This window comes from Hoplias malabaricus, chromosome 5, assembly GCF_029633855.1.
Source record: "Hoplias malabaricus isolate fHopMal1 chromosome 5, fHopMal1.hap1, whole genome shotgun sequence".
In the NCBI taxonomy this organism is placed as follows: domain Eukaryota; kingdom Metazoa; phylum Chordata; class Actinopteri; order Characiformes; family Erythrinidae; genus Hoplias; species Hoplias malabaricus.
Genome location: NC_089804.1, coordinates 48,998,193 through 49,009,800, shown reverse-complemented (window position 1 = coordinate 49,009,800; position 11,608 = coordinate 48,998,193). Strand labels below are relative to the sequence as shown.

At 38.0% G+C, this 11,608-nt stretch overlaps 1 protein-coding gene across 1 annotated transcript in view; it reads left to right on the top strand.

Moving 5' to 3' along the window:
* The window catches only part of noc2l (NOC2-like nucleolar associated transcriptional repressor), a 39,752-nt gene that overhangs the window by 616 nt on the left and 27,528 nt on the right, over window positions 1-11,608 (top strand). The window contains exons 2-12 of the mRNA XM_066670411.1: window positions 290-418; window positions 1,654-1,834; window positions 2,153-2,272; window positions 3,149-3,263; window positions 3,347-3,440; window positions 3,708-3,786; window positions 3,874-3,984; window positions 5,304-5,417; window positions 6,915-7,103; window positions 7,259-7,398; window positions 8,122-8,233. Coding sequence (XP_066526508.1) covers window positions 290-418; window positions 1,654-1,834; window positions 2,153-2,272; window positions 3,149-3,263; window positions 3,347-3,440; window positions 3,708-3,786; window positions 3,874-3,984; window positions 5,304-5,417; window positions 6,915-7,103; window positions 7,259-7,398; window positions 8,122-8,233 — 1,384 coding nt within the window. The remainder of the gene's footprint in view (window positions 1-289; window positions 419-1,653; window positions 1,835-2,152; window positions 2,273-3,148; window positions 3,264-3,346; window positions 3,441-3,707; window positions 3,787-3,873; window positions 3,985-5,303; window positions 5,418-6,914; window positions 7,104-7,258; window positions 7,399-8,121; window positions 8,234-11,608) is intronic.

Here is an 11,608-nt window from a genome sequence, read left to right as displayed (position 1 = left end):
ATGTCTACTTTGTCTTTATTTTATGGATTGTCCAGACCACTGAAGACACTGGAAAACCTGCACATGCTTTTTATATATAACACCAACTATGGTGAAATGGTAGTAAATCTAAGGCTGACATTAGAAGTTCCTAATAAGCTGAACTAAGCTTTTTTTCAAATTTATTAATTTATTATTTAAGACACGTTCAAACAGCAGTTGTTTTAATTTTTTGAAGTAATTTCATTATATAATTAAATCATTATTATATAAACAATATTAATTATTATTATTTACGTGTGTATTGCAGGAAGCTGGAGGATCTCAGTGTAGATGAGTTCCTGTTGTCTGGATTTGATGACTTCGAAGCAGATGAATCTGAAAATGAAGCTCCAGAACAAGAGAATGGAACAGAGCCTCAAGCTCTATCTCAAGAGTGGTAAGCATGGGTTGTATTTGTATTGAGCAGTGAATCGGGAAGAAATAGCAATGCTTAAGATCATTTATTCATTCGTTCATAAGTCGTAAGCATTTCATTCTGATGAGGGTTACGGTGTCTCCAGAGCCTGGATCAAGATAGCGATACACTCTGGACTCGCTGCCAGTTCATCTCAGAGCTTTGAATTCACACAATCACACATGTGAACAATGTTGCTTAGCCAGATAACCTGCCGTGTATTTCTGGATTGAGGGACGACACGAGATCTTTAGAAGGAAACCCACACAGACACGGGGGGAGCACAAAAATAATACCATAAAAGACTGAGTTTGCTGTGCTTCGTAAGAGATTATGGTCTTTGTTGCTGCAGGATGTTTTTTGATATTGACATGTAAAGTGCATTTATTTTGAACACATTTTGTTTGTTCTCTTTACCATATGATTAAATTTGGATTTTGGTAGGATTTGGCATCCAGAAGTATTCATTCAACATAAGCACCTGACCATATTAATGTTCTCATGGTCAAATGCCATCAAGTTCTCACAGAAATGTCCAACATCTAGTGGAAAGCCATCCTGAAGCAAATAAAAATCTCTTCAGTAAATAAGTGCACATGTCCTTATCAATAATAGGCCTCTACAGCTGTTTATTGTGGGCAGTATATTGTTTTGTAAATAATTGTGATAAACGATATTATTGAATAATATAATTATGAATGACACACATTTTTAAACAGCAATTAAATGTTAGCAAATTGTTAAGAATAAACGTAAGTGTTTAAATTTACGAAAATAAAAAAATAGAACAGAACAGAACAGAGTGAGTAGCTTATATTTCAGTATATTTCAATTGATGACTTAAACAAACACACCAGCCAACACAGTGTGCAATTCTGAAGTCAACAGAAATGATTAAGGAAATGTCCATATATTGTATAATGATGATAATGTAATTATTATGACAGGATTAATCTATACATTTGCTTTCAGAACTATTGTTGTTTGTGCAAGCTTTTCTGCTGATTTATGGCTGAAAATGGATGCGGATAAAGTTGGGGTATAATATAATTTTAAAATTAGACACATCCAGTTTCACAAGATGGAATATATTCATGTGTCTTCAGTGACCCGGCTGTATGTAATGTTAGTAGTCTAGTTTATACACAATAGCATGTTGTTGACTGGTAAAAACTGTGGTCAGTCTTTGAAATTGTAAATCTTTCCCTTCTTAATAGGAACAAAAAGAAAGGAAAAGCTTCACAACACAAAGATCAGCTCTCGAGGCTAAAGCAGACAGATCCAGAGTTCTACAAGTTTTTGCAGGACAACGATCAAAAGCTTCTAAATTTTGATGACACGGACAGTTCAGAGGATGAAGAGGAAAAGAAGTACCACAAACTCCCCTCTCAACTTGAGGCATGTTTTTATATTATCAATATGACGGTGTCTGTCTGAGGTGAAAATAAGCAGTGTTTGTGATATGGAATTTTTTTTACTAATATTATCAATGTCCCCTTGACTCAAAGAACTAGTGCAAAATGAAATATAGCAGTTAAAGGATTGTCTTCACAAAAGACATGGTAATCTTCGCTGTTTTAAGCAAAGTCAGTTGTTTTACTGTGGGCATTACTTCATGATATTGTCATTGTTTATTTAGAGTTTCATCATGTTTGTCATAAGCTTTTGTTTAGTCAATTCTTTATTTTTTAACTCAAAGCTTTTGTGTTATGTCAGGTGGCAACTTCCGATGACGAGGAACCGGATGAAACTGTTGAGAAGAAGACCAAGAAATCTGCCGACAAGACCATAAAAGTCACAGCTAAGATGATTGAAGCCTGGAAAGCAGAGCTCAAGGTAACAGTTTGTAACATTGGTGGTTTGGTTTATTCAGAAAGGTCATTCATTTGAAAATGTTGTTGGTTTAGTACAGGGGTCGGCAACCCTGCAGCTCCGGAGCGGCATGCGGCTCTTTGATCCCTCTGATGCGGCTCAGCTTTTGAAAATAATTAATGAGTATTTAATTAAAATGTATTTTATTTTAGTTCGTTCATTTTCAAAATGTAATTCTATGAAGATTATGGCGATCTTGTAACATCTAAAATATTTTAATATTTTAAATATTTTTGTCGCTCTTAATACACGTCACAACTTCCAACGTGCGACACCCGCCAGTGTGTGGTTTCTTGAACTTTTTGACAGCTGACTGCACGGCGCCAGTAAAATAATGACGGCATGCAGAGAGAGGACAGCATGTTTGCTGCCAGTGGATAATTTAAGTTCAGCTTTATTTTTATTTATTTTTTTTCATTCCTACAAGAACTCAAATAGACATTGAGTATTTTACTTAACCGTCAACACAACATCTTAAAGTTAAAAATGTTTTGTTGTATACAGAAATGTTATTTCATTTTATCTGCAGTTGTTCATTGATTTCATAAATGTAACACAGTATAGTTTGTTTATACATAGCACTAAGGCAAAAGAACCCTGTTATGCGCAGTGTTATTTCATTCAAAATTCTTTCTCAGAATTTTTCTCAGGCTCCCAGTGTTTACTTTACTGTGTGAAACAGGTCCAAATGGCTCTTTGAGTGATAAAGGTTGCCGACCCCTGGTTTAGTAGATTAATATACTAATACTGTGTTGATAACAACATAGAGTTTACACTAACTAGTTTTACTAATTTGTGGTGTTTAATATCTTGTGCAAATTTTCATGTATCTCTCCACAGAAGGACCCATCTGCACGCTTGATTAGGGAAATCACACAAGCTTTTAAGGCTGCAGTGGCAACTACAAAAGGAGACAGTCAAGATGAGTGCCGTTACACTGTTGCAGACAGTTCAGGTAATGCATCTCTGCAGTCAAACGGAACCTATATTGGGATTTTATGAACAGAATTAAATTGATTTTAATTTTTTTTTTTTCAGTGTTCAATGCTCTGATCCTGTTCTGCATAAGGGATATGCACGGTGCTATGAACAAATTGTTACGTCTCAAAGCTCCGGAAAAAGACCAGAAAAAGTAAGCACTTGGCTTTGCTTTCATCATCAGCTACTGTCGATTTATTCCATTTACATTAATAGGCAAATACTCTTATCCAGAGCAACTGCAAATTGAATTGTTACATAGGGAGGCTACAGATGGAAGCAAATCATGTGGCCCCACCACATTTATACCAGACATTGTGTTCCTACTGCCATTTTCAATCATCCTTTACCATGTCCTTGTATAGTCTCATGACTACCCTGATGTTTGTGGTGTTAATCCATATCATTAAATTTTTTTCAGGTTGATAATGCCTTCTTCAAGTTCCAAATGGCAGAAAAACCAGCTTGATATTAAAATGTACCTGAGTGGTCTTGTCCAGGTTTGTTTAATATTTTTAGTTTTGTTTTCCTGCTTTTGGATTCTTTTTTCATGTTGAAATTTAATGTGTCATCCCAAATGTCCACAGCTCCTCTCCAGCCTCACTCAGTCTACAGTGATCGCTGCAGTTCTCCGCCACGCCAACCAGATGGTGCCGTATTTCCTTTGTCTGCCCAAACCGGCTCGGCACCTGCTGAAGGTAAGGATAAGGACTAAAAATATATCACACACAGTTTTTATGTTTGCTCTGTATTGGTGCAAATGTCTTGTAGTAGTAAAGGCCTTGTGAATTCATATTATCAGTGTAATATCATTAAAAGATTCAGGGGATCTTCAGAAATCTCCATTCAAAAGGGCCAAAACCAAAAAAGAGTATTAGGTGTCTGTGATCTTTGGGCCCTCATTTGTCATTGCATCAAAAACAGGCACATTTCCTTAGTGGAAATCACTGCATGAGTTCAGAATCACTTCCCAAAATTACTGCCTGTAAACAGAGTTTGTCACTGCATATGCAAGTAATGACCCACATATAACACGATCCATGCCTGGGCTCATTTAAGATGGACTGAGGCCAAGTGGAAAGGTGTCCTGTGGTCAGACAACTCAAAATTTGCCATTCTTTTTGGAAATTATGGATGCATTGCCCTCAGTGCTAAAGAGGGGAGGGACATCCTGACTTGTTATAAGGGCACAGTTTAAAAGACAGCATACATAATTTCCTGAGAGTGCATTAGTGCACATGGAATGGTGAGTTGCTTGATTGTGAAGGCACGGTTAAAACTGAGTGATATACATAGGCTCTGGAGCAATGTGATGATATCCAGACAAAGTCTTTATTTGGGAAGGACTTGCTTATTGTAGTTGGGCAAGGCCAATCCACATTCTGCATGGATTACAACAGCATGACTCCTTAGGAAAAGTCTGGATGCTAAACTAATCTAGATATGTTACACATTGAAAAAAAAAATGTTGGTGTATTTTAAAATGAAAATCAATGTAAAGGAGGGCTGACATACTATAACAAGCAACAATGGGAGAACATTTAATTTTCAAATTTATTAGCCATTTGTCTTCTCAGTTCCCAAACGTTTAAAGAGGGTAGTTAAAAGAAGGGGTGATGCAACACAGTGGTGAGCATTCCCCTGTTTACACATTTTTGGAATGTGTTGTTTAAAATAACAACAAACATCAGGTTTCAAACTAAAAATGTTGGCTTTGTATTATTTTCAATTAAGGTTTTCAATTTAGGTTTGAATGATTTGCCCATTGCCTTTTGTTTTTTTGATTTACATTTTGCAGTGTCTGTACGTCCTTGTGAAATGTTTTGTATAAAAAAAAAAAAACATTAAAAAAAGAAATGCACTTTGCTTGTAATTAGTTGCATATTCTAATTTTATTCAGAAAAAAAATGCATAGTTTTTCTAAGAGTTAACTTTTTTTATCTACATTTCTTTCAACGTTTATTTCTACAACATGTCATTTACAGTGTAATAACTGGTTTTCCCTGTCTCTTTTCAGCAACTAATTAGGCAGTGGAGCACAGGTGAGGAGACCGTGCGAGTTCTGGCCTTCCTGGCTCTTAACAAGATCTGCCGCCACAAGCAGAATTTTTATCTCAACCCTGTCCTTAAGGTAAAATCCTTATCCACAGTCTCAACAATGTTTGAGTAAGCTTTAATCAGCTTTTAAAACCACACTTGTATATGTTTCATTAAAATATAACCTGAAAATCTTCATGAGATGGCATCTTGATCTGTACAAATAATCCGAAGTTGTACTAGAACTTTTTTGAGGATTAATTACATACTAGAAAGGTTGCAAGTCTCGTAGCACAACATAAAGTTGTAGCAATATTATTATTAATCCCACATTTGGGGGATAATCCCACAAGTGGGACAATGTTTTATTTTGAAGAGAACTTAATTTATAAGTTAGGAAATGTTATTCACTTTTAGTTAAGTTCATAAGCACAGCTATGACCTTTTCTTGTATTTGCACAGGATTAATTTTTCATAGACTGTGCGACAAGATTTGTCACTGTACAGCAAAGATTATGGATGGCTTTTGCCAGCTAGCAGTGTGGATCGATCTCGGATTGAAAATTTATGGTTGAAATTTGTAAAATTGGTCCATGACAAGGCTCCATCCTGCAAAGCTGATCGATCTGCCCCTGTTCCAGCACTTTGGAACCAGCTTGATTTAGAATAATGGAATAATATTTGCTTAGAGGTTTAAAAAAAAAAAGCTTTGTGAACCAGCCCTAATCCATCATTTTATTCCTGCGGTTATAACAAGTTATGGGGAACAGCACTAAAAGTACAGGTATTTGCATGACAGTGACTACACACTACCTTTACTTGTCCTGTTCTAGAAGTAGAAGTAGCCCAAGGCAGGAAAGCACCCTGGACTGTGAGCCTGTCCACCACAGGGCACCACACTCTCTCACGGTGCATGTTTACTGGTCCTAAGAGGCATCACACAGCAGCTTTCCTGAACGAATGAAACAGGATTTCATTCAATTTCAATTCATCTGTGTATAATGGGTCTAGCGTGAGCAATGCAGCAAAAAGGTTGAGCAGAGCTGGAATTTAGGCACATGAATCCAGGCAATACAATGCATCTATCCAATCAGAAAATAGCTGGTATTTTAGTGCAATATGTGAACTAGTCTGTTTTTGTATTCAAAATAAACATGATTTCTTTTGGGTGACGCAGGAGATGCCTTTATTACACCCACAGGTAACCCGCTAAAGTACAGGTATGAGTTCAGGTTGCATGTTCACACCTATGGACACTATAGTTATATAGAATAGCTAGTCCACCTACCACATGTGTTTTTAGATTGTGGGGGGAAACCAGAGCAACTGGAGGAAACTCACACACACATGCGGAGAATTACAATATGAGTAAAAATAAATAAATAAATAGGGGTAATTGCTGTGTTGCACCACTTTGGGAAGGTTAAGATTATGTATGTTGGTCCAGGGTTCTTTCAATCCAAAGGAGTGGTTACAAGTTAGAATCCTTTCCTTAATTTCCAGTACAGACTGAGATTGCAGAGGCTTTTGAAATGTATCAGCTGGAGCTAAAACCTCTCTCAATTGTAAATGTTCCATTTTTGTTTTGTAGCAAATGTACATTGCCTACGTCCAGAACTGCAAGTTTACCTCCCCCAACTCGCTGCCTATAATAAACTTCATGCAGCGCACCCTGGCTGAGATGTATGCTCTGGACACACAGGTTTCCTACCAGCACGTCTTCATCTACATCCGCCAGCTCGCCATCCACCTGCGGAATGCTATGAACATGAAAAAGAAGGTAATCAAACTGCATAAAAATGTGTAGTTGAAATTGATATTCAAGCACCGAGACGTATAGTTTAAAAACATTCATTCATTCATTCATGACTGTTTGTATTTCCTGTTACATTGATTCTTTCCTATCTAATAGTTTTGGTGTGTATGTGTCTACAGGAGACGTATCAGTCAGTGTATAACTGGCAGTATGTGCACTGTTTGCATCTGTGGTCTCGGGTACTGAGCACCATCTACCCTAGTGAAATACTGGAGCCCCTCATCTATCCCCTATGTCAGGTTATTACTGGATGCATCAAGTGAGTAGATCAGTCCGTATTTCATTCTAGGGCCTTTAAGAATAATTTTAATTGGTAATCATATTGTCCTTAATATGTTGATGGGAAAATAAATACTCAATAAAAACCATAGGGCTTTAGCAGTTACGCTTCAGCGCATGCAGTTGAAAAAATAATATACAGACTGCGGTACCAATTTCCAGAGGTGTGGGTTCTTCCTGGAAGCCTTGAGCTGTAAATGCTTAGCAAGTTAGCAACATGCCATGCTAAGCTTAACTCAACTGCCGGCATCTGATTATGGAAAATGTTAAATGACATATGGCAGCAAGAAGACCATCCTGCTTCTTTCATATCAGCTAATGTGGCCCGTGTGGGAGTGCTTGTTCACTGTTTACATTGTGTTTTATGCAGTTAATGTGTTTGTATTGTAGTTATTATTTGAGAAATACTGATACCAAGGTTACCAGCAGGTGGCAGTGTTGACTGGTCAGAGGATATGTTTCTTTAAGATTTTCTAGTGGTTTGTTATGGCTATATATGAGTTTGTTGGGCTTTTTTAGATAATTCTTTTATCTGAGTGTCCGTTTAAAAATGATCAAGACATAATTATGGACACAATTAGATTCTGATTCTTTCCAGAGAATGGAGACTAAAATAGGCTACCTTTTATATTGAAACCTGCTTTTTAATCAATGGCCTCTTTGTGTGTGTGTGTGTGTGTGTGTGAATGTTTTTGGTGTACAGGTTGGTGCCCATTTCCCGGTACTACCCATTACGGTTACATTGCATCAGAGCTCTTATCCTGCTTTCCGGCAGCACCAAGACCTTTGTGCCAGTGCTGCCTTTTCTGCTGGAGGTAAGAGTTGATTTAGCTCGTTATTTTTCCTTACTTTAAGTCAGACTGGGCAGGTGTACGGTAATTTCTCAGAACCACAGGGTGTGGGGCACTGTTGGAAAGGCTGACCCACACATCACTGCTGTACTTCTGCAGCATATAACCATGGCTCAGGTTTCATTCTAAAGGGTGTTGGCATGGGAGGTCTGAGCATGTAAATTGCAGTCGTGGCTTTTGTCACCGTGGTAGTCCAGTGCCCATGCTGTCTGCTAATAAAAGACTTTAAGTACTCTGTTCCTCTGACTGCGATCCTGGAGCTATTTTTGAACCAGAACCTTACTTAACCCCCCACCACCCTCCCCACTCCTACCCTTGATATATGCTTATGTTCCAACTTTTTTCCAACTTTCCAGTTGTACAGTTGTACTAATACAATATTGGTCTCTATTAAAGAACAGTTTGAAATATGAAGGTGTCTGTTCTATGAGAGCGGTCTTTGTCCAGCGGTGGAGAACGTTTGTACTGACCACTCAAGCCACCAAGCCTGTGAATCCTCTGAACATAATGTGGTTACCAGGCATGCTTAATTACTAATAAAATGTCAGAGGTCCATGTGTCCACCATCAGATTTGTATCCTTTAATATGTCAGATACACTTTCATATTCATCACACTTTGATTACAAGGCCCTGCAAAGTACCCAATGAAACTGAGTTGCAAATCACCCTCTCATATACTCAAATGCTTGTGTTTAGCTAGTGCACCACAAGGGGCGTTATTTCTTGCCTAGTCACATTTAGGGCTTCCCCAAAGGGTGCACTATTCTGTTATTCATTGCTTATTTGTATCACTAAAAATCACTGCGCTGAAGATCATCATATTGAAGGCCCCTATTGGTCCTGGAAACTGTTTTCCAGAATATCCCATTATTTCCAAATCATATAGGCCTGTCACGATTGGCCATTTTTTGGTCAATAGATTGATAGATTGTCTTGAATAAATTAATAAACTATACTGTCATCTTAAGACCAATTTATGCTCCTGATATGATAAAATAACATGATAATGCTTTTGCACACCTTTTATAATAATATTAATATACAGTAATCCCTCGCTACTTCGCTGTTCATCTTTCACGGATTCGCTACTGCACGGGTTTTTTCAAGGGGGCTTATGGCCGCTATATCGCCATATCTTTATTTATTTATTTTTTTATTATTATTAACATGTATTAGATTAGGCCTGTAAGTGACAAAATATATCATTAACAAGTATTTCTTACGTACAGTACATGTTCATGTTTACAGCAGAGTGAAATTTACTTACGCTAAATCACAGCTTAGGAATTACTCTATTAAAGAAACTGGTGGGATATCACAGCTGAAAAACATTATAGAATGACTGTTTAATGCAAAGGGTGGGTTGTTAACAGTAACAGGGAGGGTTTTAAAAGTCCAAATACTCGTTAAATACATAAAAAACAAAATAGCTTTCCTCTACTTCACGGAAATACTTCGAGGGATCGCTGAGGTGATTTTATAACAATTATATAAATAAGATCTTAGAAGTGGAATATATATGTTGAAATATCCTAAATGAATAAAACATAAATAAAATAAAATCACTGTTTTCACATTAACATAAAAGTCCCAGAATACAGAGACCAGAGGAAACCAGGGAACACAGCAGGGGCTAAAATACGAATGGTTCATTCTCATGTAACAAACATGCCTGTAAACACAACAGATGACACATGAAGTCAACAGAAATTATTGATGAAATGTAATAATGTAATTACTATAACAGGCCTAACCAGGTAAACTCTTTTTTTCAGCTGTGAATTTTGTAGTTTTTCATAGTTGTCATCATTAACTGATATTTTTGTCAGCATTTTCACATGGCCGTGACCTTAATGCCCCGACGTTGCAGGTGGCTATGTTAAAATGCTCAGAGTTTGAGGAAGTTGTTGACACTTGTTGCCATTAATAGTGGGCAGTGTAATGGTAATACTGTAAATTAGATGAATTTGAAAATTATGAAAGGTCGGTCATATCAAATGTCTGTTTAGTCAGTACGTTGCCAAATGAGCTCATTCCTGTGCATTTAAGAGAGTCACAGGCAGGGGGCCCTAACTGTGGGCGCTCACTGTTTGGTGGTATCACACTGGGTGGGGGGGGGGAATGCAAAACCCAATAGCCCACCGCAGCTGTAAGTTTAGTTCGAATTTAGGCTTAAAAGACAGAAGACGGAAGCTGAAATCAGAGGAAACACTCGGAAGACTCTCAGATATGAGGCTTTGTTTTCTAAATGTGTGTGAGTTGAGCCTCAGTTCGCTTGAACACAGTCTATGCTGAGGTGTGCTAAACCAGATTCTCTGGTTAAACCTCAAGGATGTGCATGGAACCTACACTACTCGGCTCGGATTGGCCAAATCTGGTACTACTTCAGTACCTTCTCGCGCCGGGTACCAACCGTACAGAGTAGGTACTAAATTGTGATGCGTAAACCCTTCAGAGCGCTGATTGGCCAGGAATACATGTCAAACACCATGAAATGCAGAGCCCATTGCGAGTCAAGTACCGAGCCATGCCGAGTCGGACACATGCAGGGGCAAAGCATCATAAGGCATAGCTCAAAAAACTTTTTGTAGCACATTTATTTTTAGGAGTGTAGCTGTCCAACGTAGCTTTGCTCTCTCAGACACGAGTTTTCATCCTTGACATGTGTCAGTGTGGCTTTAGGGCCGCACTGAGCTGAATGCGTACAGCGAAACTCCATGCAAACACTGCGAAAAAACATCACCCTACTTTGTGCAGACAGAAGAGGCTTAACAGGGAAAACCATATACTTTACATTTAGAGGCGGAACGTCGGTTTTACAAAAACGTAAATAGCACCCATTCCTAGTTGTTATGTTAGCCATAGCTGTAGAATTTTAACACCAGCTGTTGGTGTAATTTGATTAAAATCTGGTATAATAAAATTAGTACAATATCTCATCTAGTTGGATGTGGTTGTTGGGCAAGAGGGTGAAATGTAGCTTGTTTTTAATGGCCAACATTTGTGAAGTGCAAATTCAACTGGTAGTTTATTAAAAGGGAAAAGTACACACTCCAAAGCAAAGCCAGAATGTGAAATTTAAAGTGCGGTAAGACCGGCAAATGGGTTGGCTTTGCTTGGTGGAAAGATGCCTGCGACTTCTGTAGAGCAAAGTTGGAAACCCAGTTAAACGGTCAACAGCATCCACCTTGGTGTGAGATGAAAGATAGAAGGGATGGAGTGTTTGGTTTGTGTGTGTGTGTTTGAATGTTTGTCCAAACGCCTATGTGTGTTGGATATCTTTGTTATCAGGAGGAGCGGAGGTCACAAACCGTCAACATTTTCCACAGTGTGAGGCG